Below are 21492 nucleotides of genomic sequence, written 5' to 3' on the forward strand. Positions count from 1 at the left end.
ATAGATAGATAGATAGATAGATAGATAGATAGATAGACAGACAGACAGACAGACAGACAGACAGACAGACAGACAGACAGACAGAGACGGAGTCTTGCTCTTGTCCCCCAGGCTGGAGTGCAATGGCAAGATCTCGGCTCACTGCCACCTCTGCCTCCCCAGCTCAAGCAATTCTCCTGCCTCAGACTCCCAAGTAGCTGGGATCATAGGCGTCTGCCATCACGCCTGGTTAATTTTTTGCACTTTTAGTAGAGACAGGGTTTCACCACATTGACCACGCTGGTCACAAACTCCTGACCTCAGGTGATCTGCTCACCTTGGCCTCCCAAAATGCTGGGATTACAGGGGTGAGCCACCGCGAATGGCCAAAAAGACATTTTATATAAACAATGATACGCATATATCTTTTTCCTGAACATATTTAAATTCATATACATGAAAAAGAGAAGTAAGACAAAAGTAACAAAATGCTAACAACTGGTAAAGTCATGCATGTTCTTTTAGCTTTTACATAGGTTTCTTATTTGAGCACAATTTTTTTTTGTTTGTTTTTGAGACAGGGTCTTGCTCTATTTTTCAGGCTGGAGTGCCATGGCATGATCACGGCTTACCGCAGCCTTGACTTCCCAGGCTCAAGCAATCCTCCCACAACAGCCTGAAGTAGTCGGAACCACAGGCACATGCCACCATGCGCGGCTAAGTTTATGATTTTTTGTAGAAACAAGGTTTTGCTATGCTGCCCAAGGTGGTCTCAAACTCCTGAGCTCAAGAGATCCTTCCACCTTGACCTCCCAAAGTGCTGGGATTACAGGTGTGAGCCACTGGGCCTGGCCAAAAATTTTTAAGATAGCTAGATAAAAAGCAGGACATCACTATGAATGAATTCAATCTAAATAAAAATTAAATAATAAATTTATTAAAAATACAAATAGCCCTAAAGTTAAACAGCTCGATAACAAAAGGTAAAATAAAATACAGTACTATCCTTAAAAGTAAAGTTTATTAGTTACTGTGAACTGAACGTCAGTACAGCACTAACCACTATAACCTTCACCTTAACCTAGGATGAATATAATAAATAAATCCTTGAAACAGATTTTATTCCTTAAAACATAAGTCCTGATTTGATCATAATCCTATAAAACATACATTTCGATGAACTGCAACTAAAATAAATAGAACTTAATAAGTGGAGATATATATATATATTTTTTTTTTTTTTTTTTTTTTGAGAGTCTTGCTGTGTCGCCCAAGCTAGAGTACAGTAGCACAATCTTGGCTCACTGTAACCTCCGCCTCCTGGGGTTCAAGTGATTCTCATGCCTCAGTCTCCCAACTAGCTAGGACTACAGGCACATGCCACCACAACTGGCTAATTTTTGCATTTTTGGTAGAGACAGGGTTTCACCATGTTGGCCAGCCTGGTCTTGAACTCCTGACCTCAAGTGATCTGCCCGCCTCAGCCTCCCAAAGTGCTGAGATTACAGGCATGAGCCAATATAACTTTCTGTGTGTGTGTGAGACAGACCCCTGGTTAATTAACTTGCCAAAGTTAACTGTTAATTATGAAAACAGGATGACTTCTAATAAGCCCTAAATGCTTCATAAGTCCTAAAATTTAGGAAAACTTATAGGAGAAGGATTACTTCCGGACACTCGTATCATTAGGACAAAGCTAAAAGCTGTGGAATATGATTACTACAAAACCGCTGGCACTGTTGCACTAACTTGGTGGGACTTGTTTACAAACTTTTTTCCCCCAATTCTTATTAAGAAGTATTATATGACAGTATTCAGTGTTTGTGAAAGTCCTGTATTTGGTCAGACCATTTAAAATTTATCCTCGTGTGATTCATTCTTTTTTGTAATTATAAAAGAAATACACGCTCATTCTAAAAATTTCAAGGGCTGATTTCTCTCTCCTTCTGAGGTAATAAGGACTTAACATTTTAGAATATATCTTCCATACTTAGTATCAAACTAAAGATACTAAACAAGATACTTGGCCTTGTTAATAATCTCAACATATATATAAATGTGATATATCATATTAACAAAATGAAGGAAAAAAGCTCTCAAAGGATGCAGAAAAAGCATTTGACAAAATTCAACGTCCTTTCATAACAAACTCTCAACAAATCAGGTATAGATGGAAAGCACCTCAACACAATAAAGGCCATATGTGACAAATCCACAGCTCACATCATACTTAACAACGAAAAGTTGAAAGCTTTTCCTCTAAGATCTGGGACAAGGTAAGGATGCCTATTCCTGCCACTTCTTTTCAACGCTGTACTTAAGTCCTATCCAGAGAAAGAAATAAAAGGATTCCAAATTAGAATAGGAGAAACTGAAGTGTCCCTATCTGCAGACAACATAACCTTATATATAGAAAACCCTAAAGACTCCAACCAAACTACTGGTAGAATAAATTCAGTAAACTTGCAGGATACAAAAATCAACATACAAAAATCAGTAGCATTTTTATATACTAACTATATGAAAAGGTTATTAAGAAAACAATCGCATTTATAATAGCTACCAAAAAAATAAAATACTTAGGAATAAATTTAACAAAATAGGTCAAAGACATACACACTGAAAACTATAGAACATTTGATGAAAAAAATTGAAGCAGCACAATAAATGGAAAGAAATCTTGTGTTCATTGGACTTGAAAATCAATATTGTTAAAATGTCCATACTACCCAAAGTGGTCTACAGATTCAACCCAATCCCTACCAAAATTCCAATGACATTTTTCATAGAAAAAGAAAAAAACAATCCTACGATTCATATGGAGCCACAAAAGACTGAATACCCAAAGCAATGGTGAACAAAAAGAACTAAACTGCAGGCATCACACATGACTTCAAAATATGCTACAAAGTAACCATAATCAAAGCAGCATGGTAATGACATGAATAGAATGAAATAGACAATCCAAAAATAAATCCATGTATTTTGTCAATTATTTTTTGACAAGGGTGCCGAGAACACATACATAAATGGGTACAGTCTCTTCAATAAACAAAGGACAGTGTTGGAACAACTGGACATCCACATGCAGAATGAAATTAAACTCTTATCTTACACCATATAAAAAATCAACTCAAAATGGATTAAAGACTTAACTGTAACACCTGAAAAGTATTTAAAAAAAAAAAAAAAAACACTAGAAAAAAATATAGGAGAAAAGCTCCATGACATTCTAGAGCCTGGCAATGGCTTGAACAATGATTTTTTTTAATATCACCCCAAAAGCACAGGCATAAAAAGCAAAAACAGACAAATGGGATCACACCACACAAAACAGCTCCTGTACAGCCAAAGAAACAACAGAGTGAAGAAAGAGCCTATGGAGTGGGAGAAAATGTTTGCAAGCTATACATCTGAGAAGGGGTTAGTACTCAAAATATGTAAGAAACTAAAAAACCTCAATAACAAGAAAACAAGTAATCTGACTTAAAAATCAGCAAATGACCTGAATAGATAGTTTTCAACAAAAGACACACAAACGACCAACAGGTAAATGAAAAATGTTCAACATCATTAATTATCAGGGAAATGCAAATTAAATCTACAGTGAGATACGACCTCACACTTGTCAGAATGAGTAAAAAGACCAAAGATAAGTGCTGATGAGGAAGTCAAGAAAAGGGAATGCTTGCACACTGTTGGTGGGGATGCAAATTAGTATAGCCACTATGGAAAACAGCATGGAGGGTCCTCAAAAAATTAGAACTACCACAAGATCCAGCAATCCACTACTGGATATTTCATTCAAAGTGAATGAAATCAGTATGCTGAAGAAATATTTACACTCCCATGTTCATTACAGCCCTATTCACAATAGCCAGGACAAGGAATCAACCTAAGTGTCCATCAATGGATGAATGAACAAAGAAAATACAATATACACAATGGAATACTATTCAGCCTTTAAAAAGAAGAAAATCCTGTTAATTTGCAGTAACATGGATAAACCTGGAGGACATTACGTTAAGTAAAACAAGCCAGGAACAGAAAAAAAAAAATACCACATAAGCTCACTTACATACGGCATCTTGCAGAGGCAGAGGCAGAGTAGCATGGTGGTTACCAGGGGCTGGGGATGGGGAAGCAGGGATGGAGGATTGGAATATGTTGTTCAAAGGATATAAAATTTCAGTTTGACAGGAGAAATAAGTACAAGAAATCTATCCTGCAACCTGATGACCACAATTAAAAATGTAAAAACAAACCAAAAAAACCCCTTACATTTATTCTCCACGTGCTTTAAGCTATGACAGATTTTATGTATACATATTAAACAAATTCTAAGCCAAGGCTATAACATTTAATTTTACTGTATTTGATACAAACAGGTGGCAAAACTTGTAAAGTGGGGCAACTATCTTTACATAAAATATTCTTAGATGACGTTCATATTAATATATTAGATTTAAGTTATTTTTATATTCTTATTTTTGAAAACTCAATAGAAATCTTAGTAATGAAACATGTTCCCAAGTGCAAAAAATTACAGGCAAAAAAAAACCTTACCATTCTTGCTGACATCCAGTTCCCTGAGATTAATAAGGTTTGCAATGGATGCTGGTAACGTTGTTAAATCATTGTCTGGCAAACTCAGCTTGTGTAAAGACTGACAGTTAAAAAGTTGCTATTGAAAAAAGGGAGGAAAGAATGTCAATTATATATATCTTTAACTATTTCATGAACTTTTATACATATAAATAATATCAGCCATATTAAAACTGAATGAGTTATAACCTATACTAGTATCAGGAAAGATGTCTCATTGTTCTGGTTACACTATTATAGACATGAATACAACTGAACCATTCAGATTAATTTATATCTTCATACTTCTACCTTAAGCAAAATGCACTTAGTGAGAGTAAGTATATGGCTGTATTCTCTGTTGAGTTAGTACAAAAAATAAGTGGCTATTAAATGTGATCAACCCTGGAGCTTGTCTTTCAAGCAATCTTATTCCAAAATGAAAGTCCTATTTAAGAAAAGTATTCTTCTAAAAATGTAGAAGTGTTAGGTATGATAAGATATAAATGATTCAGTTATTTGCACTGTTGTAGCAAGACTTTCCCTTTCCAACAAAACCCCTAAACCAAGACTCTACTGGTGGTGATCAGAGAAGGAGACAAATTTTGGTCTTCCATATTCTCTAGAACTAGCTAAGGAAGATAAATTGCCTGCTGAAGAGCAATATATAAGGAAGAACAGTGAATTACCCTACCACAACCTAGCTTTCTAGTTCATAAATATGTGACCAACAACCTTTAATTTTTATCCATAGCCATATAAAGATTTCTCTGTAAAATAACCCCTAGGATAGCAGTGGCTTTCGAAATGTTCTTTCTGACCACCAGAAAAAAGCCTGTTGCATACCATCATCCAGTATGTATATACACACAAATCTAAAATATTTTCATGAAACAATGGCTATATACAACACACTCTATTTTCTATTTTTTATAATTAAGGCTGCAAGAGTAGATGTAAGATGTTCATTAAATTTGAATTTCAGATAAACAACAAATAATTTTTTAGTACAAGTGTATCTCACAATTATATGGAACACACTTACACTAACAAATTATTCCTTGTTTATTTGAAAATCTAATTTAATTGTCTTATATTTCCTAATTCTCGCAGTCCAAATTTATGGTTCCTTTTTCAAAATGCTACCCAAACATACTAAATTGATTTTATGAGCTACCAATGGGTCGCTACACAGTTTTAAAAACACTGCTGTTTGGGTGGCAAAATTATAGCAATTTAATTGGTATAGGATAATAAGAGGAGAAATTGATATAGGATAATAAGAGACTGGGATTTAAGAAGAAAAAGTACACTGAAAAAAGTTTGGTAAAAAAAAAACAAGGTGATAACTTGAGAGGGTGTTTCATGGCAACAAACTAACTTTCTCCTTTCAGTTGTTACTAGACTTCAGAAATTTAAGTCTTCCAAAACCTTTTCAAACAAATTATAAATGGAGGAAAACAATAACTGTATGAACTCAAAAAAAGCTGTTTAACAATAAAATTATGACATGGCAAAAGGACAATTACCCTTAATTATAACAATGCACATTAATGTCTTATGAAAAGTAGAAAAAGACAGCATTAATTTCAATTATTGGTCTAGTCAAATCTACTGACTCTAGAAATTATTTAGTCTCATTATTTACCTTAATGGCTACAATGCAACTAAAATTAAATACAAAATTTTACGTTATCTGCACAAGTATAAAAGCAATTAACTTGAAGAAATACAAGTTTAAAAATCGACTTTTAAAAATCTGAATTGTGCGGCATACTCTAAGATACAATTAAACCAAAAAATTCAAACACCACACAAATATATTGGCAACTTTATAGCAATATCAGGAATATCATATTTCTAGGTATAAAAATAACCAAAGGTAATTCTTGAAAGAAAGTATTAGCATACCTTTGGAAGCTCTTCAATCTGATTAGCATCTAAATAGAGCTCCTCCAAGGTTTTTTCAAAAGTAAAAATCTCTTTCGGAACTTGTTCTAAGCTGCAGTGAGAATAATCAAGAGTAGTGACAGTCTCCTCTTCCCCTCGTAGACAGCGACATGGTACCAACCGCACAAACAAACTTCGTTTTGTACTCATTTTCAGACACTGCAATATTCGAATAAAAAGAAATTAAGAACATACATGTTACAATGGTTTTTCAGAACAAATCATTCCCATCTATCACAATTCATATGTCACAGATAAACACTAAACACTTCTCCCGCCACTATACAAGCACAATGGAACCCATTTAACAATGCTTTAATACCCACATTTATAGCTACTGGATTTCAAATTGAATTCAAGCTCTTTAGTACTTCACAAAACAATCCATGAAGCAGCCATTTACATGCTTCTTCAAAAACTGTCCTTTGAGGCCGGGCGCGGTGGCTCACGCCTGTAATCCCAGCACTTGGGAAGCCCGAGGCAGGCGGAACACAGGACAGAAGATCGAGACCATCCCGGCTAACACGGTGAAACTTCATCTCTACTAAAACTACAAAAAATTAGCTGGGCAAGGTGGTGGGCACCTGTAGTCCCAGCTACTCGGGAGGCTGAGGCAGAAGAACGGCGTGAACCCAGGAGGCGGAGCTTGTAGTGAGCTGAGATCAGGCTACTGCACTCCAGCCTGGGCAACAGAGCGAGACTCTGTCTCAAAAAAACAAACAAACGAAACCGTGCTTTGAGTCTGCTTCTTAGTTCTCAACAAGAAAAACTCTAATAAGACAAAGATTTTTATTTAATTTTACTTAATTTCTGACTCTAAGAGTTCTACATGTCTTCATTAAGGACTTGATTAAGTGCAGTTTTGAGTAGGAAGTGGGAATGCAAAGATATTTTCAGGTCTTCTTAACCAGCCATCAGGGATCAATCACCCTATAACCTTCCTATGAAAAGTCAAAGTTTCCACATGAAAATTCCCACCTACTCCAAGTATATTTTGTTTAAATTAAATATTGGCCCTATAGTTTTTCTAAAGAACTTGTATGTCTGAAACGTGTTTAAGGTTACACACTGGTGCAAAAACTTGCTTAAATAAATAACAGATTTCAAATTAATTTAGGGAGAAGGCCAATTCTGAATTAGTGAACATTCTCAGGGCCAACTTTATTAAGTACACAATGTATAGACATAGGTTAATTCTAACTAGGCTAAGATTATATTAGCAAAGTAAGATTATATTTGCACAAGTAATAAAGCAATTAACTTGAAGAAATAAAAGTTTAAAAATCAACTTTTAAATATTTGAATTGTGCAGCATACTCTAAGATAAAATTAAACCAAAAAATTCAAACACCACACAAATATACTGGCAACTTTATAGCAATATTAGGAGTAAATAAAATAAAGAAAAATGATAATTAGTGTTATCAATTCTTTCTATGTAAAACAATCTATTCTTGCTGTAGTCAGAAGATTCCATTAGAGTATTAGATTACCTCTAACCAGGACCAAGACTAGGTTAAGGCCAGTGAGGCCTCAGGCACAAAATATAAGGAGGTATCAAAAAATTCAGTAATCAAGATAAATACAATATCTTAATATAATGTTTTAAAAATACAGATTACTGAAAAAGAATCCATGTATAAACAAAATGTCCAATGTTAAAACAAAGACAGGATCTGGTATTAGCGATTTTTCCTTTTGCCTGAAGCTGTAACAGGATCTGCAAGGCACTGCTTCTAATTCTTCTACTTCATATTATACGGTATTTTAAAAGTGACAAAGAGTAAAGTATGTATTTCCCTTGCAATTTTTTTTAAAAATTGGCTATTCTAGGCCGGGCGCAGTGGCTCACACCTGTAATCCTAACACTTTGGGAGATCAAGGCAGGTGGATCACTTGAGGTCAGGAGTTTGAAACCAGCCTGGCCAACATGGTGAAACCCCATCTTTACACAAAAAAATTAGCCGGGCGTGGTGGCGCATGCCTGTAATCCCAGCTAGGGAGGCTGAGGCAGGATAACTGCTTGAACCCGGGAGGCGGAGGCTGCAGTGAGCCGAGATGGTGCCACTGCACTCCAGCGCAAGCAACACAACGAGACTCCGTGGCAAAAAAAATTTTTTTTTTTTACTATACTTAATCACGCTATACCAGGCACTGTGCTAAGTTCTTTAGATAAACTATATGCAGACTCTCATTTCATTGTCACTACAACTTACTTTTTTTTTTTTTTTTTTTGAGACGGAGTCTCGGAGTCTCGCTCTGTCGCCCAGGCTGGAGTGCAATGGCCTGATCTCAGCTCACTACAAGCTCCACCTCCCGGGTTCAGGCCATTCTCCTGCCTCAGCCTCCTGAGTAGCTGGGACTACAGGTGCCCACCACCATGCCCAGCTAATTTTTTTGTATTTTTAGTAGTCAGGGTTTCACCGCGTTAGCCAGGATAGTCTCAATCTCCTGACCTCGTGATCTGCCCATCTCAGCCTCCCAAAGTGCTGGGATTACAGGCGTGAGCCACAGCACCCAGCCTACTTACTCAATCACTCCATACCAGGCACTGTGCTAAGTTCTTTAGATAAACTATATGCAGACTCTCATTTCATCGTCACTACAACTTTCTAAGATATGTACTGTTAACTGCATTTTTCCACAAAAAAACTGAGTCTGTGCTCTTCCATACGGCTTCTCAATATATAATAACACATACTTGAAAGAAGGTTCTTAAAACAATTCAAGTATCAGTAAATCTTCGCTACATACTCCTCCTTCAGAATTTAAAAAAAGAAACTAAGATGTCAAACATTAAATGTTTCCATCTAAAATCTTTGTCAACAAATAAATATCCATAAAAGTTTACTACTTAGTAACAATCTGTTTATATTAAGGCATATTTTATCAATAAGAATAAACAGTTCATCTAATAAGAAGGTTTTAATTGCCAGAAGAGATTTTAGATTTTTACCTATATACTTATGAGATCATTTAAAAAATTCCAAAAATGAATACAAAATTTCTTGTTCTAAACATTTTAATACAACTGATACTGAGTTAGGAGGACACTTAAGAATGGGAAAGAATTCTATCTGCTAGGTCCAGTATGGTAGCCACTAGACACATGTGGCTATTTAAACTTAGTGTTAAAAGCTAAATCAAATAAAATTTAAAATTCAGTTTATAAGTCACACATTTAAATGCTTAATGGCCACTGGACCATACTGGGTCCAAACATATAAAGATAACATATAAAGATATAGGGCACTTGAGGTATAAGGCAATTTATAGGGTCAAGTAACTGTTAATGGAGATATAACAATTTCCAAGTTTTTTTCTGTAGAGCTAATCATGTTGCAGACAGACAAACAGAAATTGTAGAACTTCTCTGAAAGGAGAACGAATTCAGAAAAGGAAGATTAGATGTTGGGCTCTAGGAAGCTAAATAGAGTTTACGTCTCAAAGGAAAACTTTCTGTGAATAGAGACTACAAAGAGAGCAATTTAGACCTCAGATCAAATTCAGTGGGCCTAGTGCCAATATAAAAATGAGTGCCAAATCTAGATAGGCCTGCAAGTGCAAGTGGTATAGACTAAGAACTGCTGACTGATAAGAAAGGTTGAAAACCTTAATTCTTGAGGGCAGAGGAGGAAAGTAACATATGAAAGAGAAGTAAATGAGTAACAGTACCCAGAGACTGATTCTCCTTTACAGAATAACACAAGGAAGTAATCCAAAAGGAAGAAAGCCTAGCCTGATCGGAACTGAATTGATCAACATGGGAACTGCTAATTAGAATTTCAGGTATGTCATAAGGAAGAGCCACTTTATAAATCAGAAGTAACACTGTAGACATAAGAATCTTCTAATCACAATGGAGAAGAAAGTGTCGACCCAGAAAATGAGCACAATAATAAGCTTTTTTTTTTTTTTTTGGCAACAAGGTCACACTCTGTCGCCCAGACTGGAGTGCAGTGCTGTGATCTTGGCTCACTGCAGCCTCGATCTCCCAGGCTCAAGCGATCCTCCCACCAGCCTCCCAAGGGTACTACCATGCCACCAGCCACCACACCCAGCTAATTTTTGTAATTTCTACAGAGATGGGGGTTTCGCCACGTTGCCCAGGCGGGTCTCAAACTCCTGCACTGACCTCCCAAAAGTGCTGAGATTAGAGGTGTGTGCCACTGTAACTGGCTGCTGAAAACTTTCTACCAAAAGAAACTGAAGTTACTTACCACTGGGTTGAATTTATCTCCCTGATGTTTCTTAATTGAGCCAACATTCTATGGAAAGCAAAAAAAAAAAAAAAAAAATTAACAATAAAAACGGATCCTTATGACTTTAAGGAACATCCCTTTTAATATCTCATTTATATAAAAGTTAAATTAAACTTCTCAAAAATTAACCTCTGTAAACTGAAAATAGTTAAGACCAAATAGTCACACCAAAATATTAGCCTCTTAAAAACACACACACAAGTGTATGCACACACATACACATATTTACTAGCTTCTAAATAAATGACTAGCTTTTTTTTTTTTTAAGAGACTGGGTCTCACTCTATCACCTAGGCTAGAGCCCAGTGACACAAACATGGCTCACTGCAGCTTCAAACCCCTGGGCTCAATCAATCCTCCCACCTCAGCCTCCTGAGTAGCTAGGACTACAGGTGTACACCACCATACCCAGCTAATTTTAAAATTATTTTTAGAGACAGAGTCTCACTATGTTGACCATGCTGGTCTTGAACTCCTGGCCTTAAGTGATTCTCCCACCTCAGTCTCCCAAAGTGCTGGGATTACAAACGTGAGACACTGCACCCAGCCAAATGGCTATCTTTACAGTGGATAGTCTTCATACATTTATAAACTATTGAGAACCCTCATTATATAAATAAATACTGTTTCACCTACCATTAAAATGCCATTAATTTGAACTTACTGGGAAATTAATTTTCCAAGCAAATAAACTCGGCCAATTATATCTTAGTAATTTTTCATAGTTCTATGTGGCAGGCACTGTTAACTGTTCATGGAATTTATTTTCCCTTCTAATACTTTTTTTTTTTTTTTGAGACGTATCACTCTGTTGCCCCGGATGGAGTACAGTGGTGCAATCTCAGCTCACTGCAACCTCTGCTTCCTGGGTTCAAGCAACTCTCCTGCCTCAGCCTGCCGAGTAGCTGAGATTACAGGTGCGCGCCACAGCTGGCTAACTCTTTTTTTAGTACAGACGGGGTTTTGCCACGTTGACCAGGCTGGTCTCAAACTCCTGACCTCAAGTGATCCACCCGCCTTGACCTCCCAAAGTGCTGGGGTTACAGGCGTGAGCCACCACACCCGGACTTTTTTTTTTTTTGAGACAGGATCTTGTTCTGTCACCCAGGCTAGAATGCAGCGGCACAATCATGGCTCACTTCAGCATCGACCTCCTGGGCTCAAAGGATCCTCCTGCCTTGGCCTCTTGAGTGGGTGGGACTATAAGCATGCACCACCACAGCCAGGTACCCTTTTTTTCCTTTTTTTCTTTTGTGTGTGTGTGTGTGTGTGTGTGTGTGTGTGTGTAGAGACACAGTCTCACTATGTTGCCCAAGCTGGTCTCAAACTCCTGGCTCAAGCAATCCTTCCACCCACCTCAGTCTCCCAAAGTGCTGGGTTTACAGGTGTGATCTGGCCTTCCTTTCAAGACTCTAGATTATTCAGGGCAGTAAGGGGCCCAGCTCAATTACCACTTTTGAGCTTTCCATGCCTGGAGGGGTCAACAAGAAATGGGTAACACAGTGAAAATCAAAGGCTTATATTCTGAAGTCTGCTTTGATGGTGAAATGCGGGTTAATTCTGGAAAAACATTTGCTTTCCTGATAAATGGGAGCAAATACGTCTGACACCACCACTCTCCCATTTTTCTAGCCTTGTATGTGTACACAGTATCTAGTGCTGAAACAACCATCCTATTACCATAAGTCAACAAGCATGAGGATTAATAACCAGCCAATAAATAAGACTGACAGAGGAAAAAAACAAAACAAGCTGGGGTTTCAAATAGCACTGCTGAGCAGCTGAATTAATGCTAACTATTCTCTATTTCTGGATTTCTTGGTATGTGGGAAAACTAATTCCCTTATTTGCTTAAATTATTGCTATGTTTTCTGTACTTGCAGTCAACACATTCCAAAGTGAGACAGCTTAATAAATAATAGTCTTAAGAAAAAGTGCATACATCATAAATCTTTTTCTTAAAAAGTCAGAGTGATATTCATTTATGTGTTTCAGAATTTCAGAATTGCCCTAAATACATCAAACTATTTGTCGCTATGCCAAATGGTATAGGACTAACGTGTTTAACGTGTGTGTTTAACGTTCTCTAAGAATTCTACATATACTGCATGCCACAAAAAACAACAGCAGCAATGACGAAGCTGTGTGTACAGCAAGCAAAGTTTGCCACCAAGTCTTCTGTCACTCATACAGACTCCCACAGATATGACAGTCTGGTGGAATGGAGCTGCCAGTAAACTGAAATGGAATAAGACCATGGTAGGAGCAGGGCAGAGAGAAGAGAGATGCTTGTATTCAAAAACTTTACTTTGAAACACTTGAAAGATATCTGAGTAGGACATTGAGTAAGCAGCTAGATACAGGCATTCAGAGATGTGGGAACAGATCCAAGCTGTGGATATAAATTTGAAAGTCATCTGCTTATAGATGATATTTAAAGCAATGAAACTAGATGAGATCATCAAGGGCATGAGGGCAGACAGAAAAGAGAATAGGTTCAATGGTTGAGCCCCAAAACATTATAGACCAGCAAAGGACACTGAAGAGAAGCAGTCAAGTGAAGCAAAAGAGACACTCCACCCCGACAGAAAAAGTGTGATATTCTAAAAGCCAGGTGGAAAAAAAAAAAGTTTCAAGGAGGAAGATGTTATCACCTCTGTTAATAAGGACTTAGAATGGCCACTGTGTATTAATGTGAAAGTCACTGACTATCTTGACAAAATCACCTCTAGTTGGTGGGGCAAAACACTACTTGGAAGGGATTCAAGAAAGAGCAGAAGAACTAGAACAGACAACTCAGGTAGTTTTGCTATATAAAACATTAGAAAAATAAAGTAGTCGCCAGACCCGAATATGAATGAAGAGCTACAACACTAGATTTGTAGGCAGATAGATGGAAATAATTTAGTAGAGAAAAAGAGGAGCTCACTGATAATTTTCATAAGCAGGATTTGGGCAACCATTCATAGACTGCCCTAGTAAACTCTGCCACCAATTTAAAAAGCTGCTCATGAGGAAGAAAAACAAATCTTGGCTGTAACTGCAACTAGCTACTTAATATTCACTCATTGTTTTTGAAAAATACAGATACTATACCCTCTCCCTAGAGATTCTGATTTAGTAAATTAGGTACAGTATAAAACTCAAAATTCTTTGTCTTAAACAAAATGTCGGGCCGGGTGTGGTGGCTCACACCTGTAATCCCAGCACTGTGGGAAGCTGAGGCAGGTGGATCACGAAGTCAGGAGATTGAAACCAGCCTGGCCAACATGGTGAAACCCCATCTCTACTAAAAATACAAAAATTAACTGGGCGTGGTGGTGCACACCTGTAATCCCAGTTACTCAGGAAGCTGAGGCAAGAGAATTGCTTGAACCCGGGAGGCGGAGGCTGGAATGAGCCAAGATTGCGCCACTGTACTACAGCCTGGGCGACAGAGACTCCATCTCAAAACAACAACAACAAAAAAAGTCATGTGATTCCTTTTTCCAACACAGTTTCAACAATAATCAATGCATGGTCAATCTTATTTCATCTATACCATAGCCACTATCATTTAGCCTTCCCCATCCTCTGCTTGAGATTATTTTGACAAAAGTCTCAGTTTGAGAATTACTATAAAAATTGAAAAGTAAAATCACTATGAAGATTTTTTTTTTTTAATAAAGCACATTTTCTATTTACCTAAAGAGATCACAAGATATACCTGGCTATATATTTTCTTTTTTCAGTGAGCAATAAAGTTTAATTAACCAGTACTGCGAGGTCACCTTCATGGATTAGCATCCTGCTGTGAGCTGAAGGACTGAACAAGCAGAAGCACAGGCCAAACCCATCCCTCCATGCTCCCCACTGTGCAGATGGACTCACTGAGGCTCCAGCATACACTGCTTGCTCAGCACTTCATCTATTTCAGGCCAAAGTGTCAGCAGAACTGATACCCACAGGGCATCCAAGTCCACATCCAGACCCAGTTCCCTCTGCGGCCATCTCTTAAACCAAGCCACTGACTGCTGATGGTGAGTGTCCAATCATGGGCTGCACTGAGGGTGCCAGAGGGCTGGCTGGGTATGCAGCCTAGTGGGTATGGAGTCAAGGACATTTGGGAGTGGCATCTAGAAGATCAGCATGAGGGGCAGAGAGGAGAAAGAGAACCCATGGCTTGCAGCCAGCAGGGGAAACGGGCCCAGTGCACAGACAGGGCCCCCAGTGAAGCCCATCCAGGCCAAGCGCCCTCAGTACAGATCTGAGTGGATCAGCACAAGACTGATAAGTGAAGAAAATGAGAGAAGCTGAGCAGTCAGGGGCCCCACTGCCTCCTGCCTGCAAGGAGGCCATGCTGGATGTGCAAACAGAATAGCAGGTACACAAAGATCCTCACTGAGGGGGCGCGAAGAGACATGAGGCCAGAGGAGTCAGGGCAAGCAGGGCCAGCCACTCCCAATGTCAGTCATTCCTTGCCGGCCAATATGTTAGGACCAGCTGCTCCATGGAAACGATCTGGTCCACTATTTCCCAGAAACTGGAATTTGCTGCTTGGTACCTCCTCCTGGGGTAGAGCTGCCACACGGGGAGCAGCTGGGAGAAGAGCAGCTGGCTGGGGGACAGTGGCTCCGGGGTGTGCACTGGCATCTGCCACATGTGCACTGTGATGCTGGGTTCATATGTGCTGCCCTGTGAGCTCGAGCCCCCAGCCCATTCTCTGTTCAGGGGACTGAGTCGCATAACCACGGTCACCCAGGTCCTCCCCTTGTCATCCTCATAGATGCCAGGCCTCCAGATCCACAGAGAGTTGTGGGGGCGCCCTGAGATGCGGAGAAGCTTCGGAGGCCATGGCAAGGCTGCACTCCGGGGTCGCCTCAAGGCGCACATGTATACTCGACTGGATTTAAGAGCAATCTTACGTGGTACAATATTTCATTTAGTAAAAATGTAAAACAAAGCCTCCTCAGGCATGCCCACACCTATCAGACGATATTTAGTGGTTGTGTAAGATCATTTAGTTTAATCATAGTTATCACAATGTTGCTAATCTGTGTATTTGGTATATTTATGCTTAGTTCCAAGGCATTTTATGAACATTATTAACCCCTTACTGATAAGTACATAACAATTAAAATAATAACATGAAAAAGAATAAAGATAGAAAGTAGAAGAGTAAAAAAAAGTTTTAAACTTAAGTAATGAAAAAATTATAAACGCTGTGTAAGAGTAATTCTGAAAGACAACAGTCAAAAACTAAATATATATAAAATGTGATACGCCTATAACATATACAAGAAACAAGGAAAAGATGCTGATGGCTAGATCATACTTATAACTAGAAGATCAACATCAGTGTCTGGTCCCATTAGCCTAACTCTAATCAAGAAGAAAGCTGGGTGTTTTTTCAATATGAACAGTGTTAAAATGTAACAGTGTTAAAATCAAACTATGGTTAACCTAAACATATCTAAAAATGTATTACTGTGCAATTAAGTGGTAGACATATACACTGAATTACCAGGGAATCCTTACATTTGCAAAATTTTCCATTTTTGTATTTTTAGATACAATTTACATAATGAACACATTCTAAGAGTATAGATGGTAGAGAGATACAATCATATAACCAGCAGGAATCAAGACATGTTAACATTTCCATCACCCTAAAAGGTTCACACTTGCCCCTTCCCAGTCAACACCTGACCAAGGCAGCCTGTCCTGAATAAAAGTACATTTGTGTACAAGTGTTGATAAGAACACAGGCTTCTGTTCTCATGGGTAAATACATGGGAATGAAACTGCTGGGTCATAGTCTGTAAGTAATTTAATTCTATTCAAAACTATTGTCTTACAAAGTGGTTTTATTATTTAACATTCCCAGAAAAGAAAATTACAATTACATTCTCACCAACACTTGGTATTTTCAGTCTTTCTTAATTTTGCATTTTTCTAATTACAAATGGCATTGAGAAGCCTTATCTGTATCTAGATCTCACTTTGATGAGAGAGATCATCAAGTCTCATACTTTAATGGAATAAGACTTTTGGAGAAGAGAGATCAAATTTTGTATAAGAGAGGAAGGCAAATTATTGTGATCGAGAGTATACTGCATTGAAAGAAAATTCTCCATAAACATTTCACATTCCTGCATCTTCTCGGTCCTCTGAGTAATGTTATTTATATAAGGTGTTTGTATAGAGACATTCTAGGATAGTAACACTAAGCAAGATTCAGAGAGTCCACCTTCCCCTCTCCAGAAAAGACTTGCTTATACTCCAGAGGAGAGGACGGACAGGTTACCAGTGGTCCTAAATAAGATCAGGTTTTCTATTTTGGGGTTCTTCTCCTATAACGTACACTACTGCATGAGCAGGTACTATAGGACTCTCAGTATGTCACCCTCTGAAGATTAAGGTTTAAAGAACTGACACAAGACATTCCTCTAGTTACTGCTTTTGTGGTAATAACCTCTCTGTTTCTAATCTAAAGGTATTCTGTTTTCTGGCAGGCTTAACTTTTTAGCTTGTAAATAGGGTAAAATCTCAGACTTCACTATTTCTGACTTAACCACTGTAGACTGAAAAACATGGCCAGAATGTTTTACACCACCTAAAATAATGAGATAGAATCTATTTCCCCAACCCCACGAATTTGGGCAGGCCTTGTGACTTGTTTACATCAACTCAATGCAGCGTAAATTTTGTTGGGCAAGTGACAGTTCCTATGCCTCATGATTTGCAAAGTCCACCTTTACCTTCTTTGAATGCTGCCCGGAGAATACAATGCCACAAAGAAGCCTGGGATAAAAGACCACATGCTGATTCACATAATTCAGAGAAACAGTCAACTGCTGTTGTTTTAAGCCACCAAGTGGTGGAGAGATTCTTAACACAGAAACAGATACCTAAAACAATTGGTTTTTCTTGTTTAAAAATAACAAACAAAAGTTTTAAATAGTTATTTCCTTTTTATCCTTCTAACAGCTATAGAATCTGTACCATAAGCACCCCCCCATTTTTTATATCAGTAAGCTGCGGATTTTTTTATTCCCCTCAGTCAATCTTGCTACAGGTTTATCAACTGGATTATCTTTCCAAAGAGGAAATGTTATATTTTGTTCATTTTCTTAGAGTATGCTTTCTATTTCATTGATTTCTGCTTTCTTCTCTATATTTTCTGCCTTTCACTTATTCTGAATTTCTTTTTCTGTCCTTAGAATAAAACTTTCTAATCCTTATTTCTTCATTAAACTTTAAAGATACAAATTATCTCAGTACTACTTTAATAATTGAAGCACACATTTAATAATTTTGATGTTGTCTTTTGCTGAATATATTTAATATCCTTTCTAATTTTCCATCTGATTTATTCTTTTACTGATAGGTTATTCAAAATTGACTTCCTTAATTTCAAAATATTTGGTAACCTACCAAACCTCATTTTGTTACTGATTTCTATGTAATTCCAACACAGTCAACAGAACAGTACTATCATTTCAAGTCTTTGAAACATGTTGAGACTTTCGATGGTCCCACATAATTCTTAGTGAGAGGTTCCATGTGTACATGAATGTCACATACTGCATCTCTTGGGTATAATGTATAAACGTCAATTAGATAAAATTGGTTGACAGTTGTGTTCAAATCTTCTATAGCCTTACCAATTTATGGCTTTCTTTTTCTGTAAGTTATCGAAAAGTACAGGCATCTCTTAACTACAGTTGTAAATTTGTCTATTCTTTTATTTTTATTTCATGTATATTGGAGGTCCACTATACCGTGAACAGATATTTAGGCTCATATCTTCTTGGTGAATGGATCCTTCTAACATTATGAGGTTTTTTTCCCTGCTAGTAATCCTTGTCTTTTAATATTTTGCCTGATGTCACGATAGTCCTATAGGAGCTTTCTCTTGATTAGTGTTAATGTGGTATATATTTTCCATCCATTACTTTTAACTAAACATCTTTACATTTCAAGTACCCATTTGTAGGAAGCATAATGTTGGGTCTTTTTAGAAATCAAATTTGACAATTTCTATGTTTTAATGGTGGGCTTAGATCTTTCATATTTTATGTAATTATTGCCATGACAGAACTTAAAACTGTCACATTATTATTTCTTTTTTTTTTGAGACGGAGTCTTGGTCTGTCACCCAGGCTGGAGTGCAGTGGCACGGTCTCAGCTCACTGCAACCTCCACTTCCCAGGTTCACGCGATTCTCCTGCCTCAGCCTCCCGAGTAGCTCGGACTACAGGCGCCCGACACTGCGCCCGACACCAGGTAGTTTTTGTACTTTTAGTAGAGACAGGGTTTCCCCATGTTGGCCAGGCTGGTGTCAAACTCCTGACCTCAAGTGATCCCCAACACCTTCGCCTCCCAAAGCACTGGGATTACAGGCGTGAGCCACCACACCCAGCCTCATATTTATTTTCTATTTGTTCTTTGTTCATCTTTTCTTACCTTCTAATAAAGTTTTCCTTTTATCCCATTTTTATCTCCTTTTATGGACTTTTAGCTATCCTACATTTTTGGTTGCTCTAGAAATTACAATATGCATTCTTCATTCAACATAGCCCATTTTCAAATGATACTATACCATTTCACATATAATCGAAGTACTATAAAAGAGTATGCATATATTTACTTCCATCTTTTGTGCTGTCTTATATTTTACTGATACATACAATAAATTCTACAATACATTGTAATTTTTGGCTTTGTGCTATCCATTGTCATTTATATAAATTTAAAAACTAGAAAATAAACTTTCGTATTTATTCACATTTACCATTTCCTTCCGTTTTTATTTCTTATCATAGATCTACTATTAAGGTTATTTGATCAATTTTTTAGATGTAAGATATTCTATTTTCCAGTTCCAGAATATGCATTTGGTTTTTTGGCATTTCCATTACTCACCTGAAATACTCAATCCCCCATATATTATCCTGCCAATTGCCCTAATGTTCTTTTCTCCTAATTCCAATAACTGGGTCATCTATAAGCCTATACAATCACCCTTTTCCATGTCTTTGTATGCTTCATATATTTTATAATATTCTAGACACTATAAGGTAATAGTCAGAAATTCAGTATAATTTTATTCATCTGGTTTTGGGGCTTTTTTTCAGACAGGGTCTCAGTCACCCAGGCTGGAGTACAGTGGCACAATCTCAGCTCACTGTAGCCTCAACCTCCCAGGTTCAAGTAATCCCTAACCTCAGTCACCCAAATAGCCGGGACTATAGGCATGTACCACCACCACAGTCAGTAATTTTTATTTTTTGTGGAGACAGGGTCCCACTATGTTGCCCAGGCTGGTATTGAACTCCTGGGCTAAAGCAATCCTCCTGCTTCCACCTCTCAAAGTGCTAGGGTTACAGGCATAAGCCACCACGCCTCACTAGAATATTGTTTTAAGTGTTATTTCCCAGGGAGTGTAAGGTCCTTCTACTTCTCCCAGGATAAAGGCTGGAAATTCAGATTTCTAGTAGAGTCCATTTGAGCTGGGACTGGCAGCAGCTTTAATTTGACTGAATTCATCTGTAATAAGCCCAAATCCCAACCTCCCCATCACTGACCCAAAGTCACCTTTTCGATCTTGTCAAATCTGAGGTAGTAGAAGTTTGGGTTGCAGTTCCAAATATTTTTTCTTTCAGTTTACCTTCAGATTCAAGTCCAACAGGGTCCCAAATTCCAAGCACTCCTTGAATTTGCAGGACTACATGATTTCTCTATGCTTTCAATCCTCTCCTATCCTGCGACTTCTTGGCAAAATGCAACAGGGGAAGACAGAACCAAAGTATCATGCATAATTATTTGATTTTTGTCTTTGAGGCTCTGTCAGAGTCCCACATCTTCCTTAAAGCCCCCACTGTCATTCAAGGATCCTAATTCTCGAATGCCTTTATCCTATAACTTCAATGTCTCTCCATATTATCCACCTATACTGATACCAGACACTTGCCCCCAGGCAGGCAAACTGCCACATTCACCTACATAGAACTCTTGTTAACTCTGAAATTCAGATCACTAAGGTTTCTTTGAGTCCACCAATTTTTGTTAGCCCTATTTTATAAGTGTAGATCAAGGTAGAAGAATCTGTGGAATTCTCTTCCATCTCAGTGTAGCAGGACTGACATAACTTAGGAAACAAGAAAGCCTCAATTTTTTTTTCAACAGAAAAACTCGTTCATTCCACAATTAGACATATGACTACAAATGCAAACATCTCAGACAGAATTAACTATGAAAAGCTGACATAAGACCATTCTACAATCTGAAGGAAGAGGTGGGAGAGAACAAGGAAAGAAAACAGCTCAATATGGCTCATAACAATACTTGGAAAAGGTGAAACTGCATAAAATAAAGACTGGAAGTCTGTGGGTAAATTTCACCTGCTCCTAGCATAGAGTTGACTTGGCTATTTTCAACAATAGGTCAACAAAAGGTGTGCAAAGACATTTGTGACAATATGGATTACAAATATGTATATTCACAAAGCTATTGCTTAATATGACAGGGAAATTAAATCGTGGCATTGTTTCAAATCTAGAAATAGCTTTCTTGTATAATCTTTCTTTTTTTGTGTGAGACAGTCTCATTCTGTCACCCAGGCTGGAGTACAGTGGTGCGATCTCAGCTCACTGCAACCTCTGCCTCCCGGGTTCAAGCAATTATCATGCTTCAGCCTCCACAGTAGCTGGGATTACAAGTGTACGCCACTACA

General features: G+C 37.8%; 1 protein-coding gene and 1 pseudogene across 5 annotated transcripts in view; both read right to left on the minus strand.

Annotated features, from left to right (window-relative positions):
- Positions 1-21492, minus strand: part of ERBB2IP (erbb2 interacting protein) — a 146658-nt gene that overhangs the window by 76056 nt on the left and 49110 nt on the right. For all 5 annotated transcript variants that reach the window (XM_011961295.1, XM_011961297.1, XM_011961294.1 and 2 more), the window contains exons 2-4: positions 10734-10781; positions 6475-6672; positions 4546-4663 (exon numbers count right to left, since the gene is read on the minus strand). In XM_011961295.1, coding sequence (XP_011816685.1) covers positions 4546-4663; positions 6475-6663 — 307 coding nt within the window. In that variant the 5' untranslated portion in view covers positions 6664-6672; positions 10734-10781. The remainder of the gene's footprint in view (positions 1-4545; positions 4664-6474; positions 6673-10733; positions 10782-21492) is intronic.
- On the minus strand, positions 15222-15609 carry LOC105525617 (annotated as a pseudogene).

The sequence above is a fragment of the Colobus angolensis genome, unplaced genomic scaffold, assembly GCF_000951035.1.
Source record: "Colobus angolensis palliatus isolate OR3802 unplaced genomic scaffold, Cang.pa_1.0 Scaffold546, whole genome shotgun sequence".
Lineage (NCBI taxonomy): Eukaryota > Metazoa > Chordata > Mammalia > Primates > Cercopithecidae > Colobus > Colobus angolensis.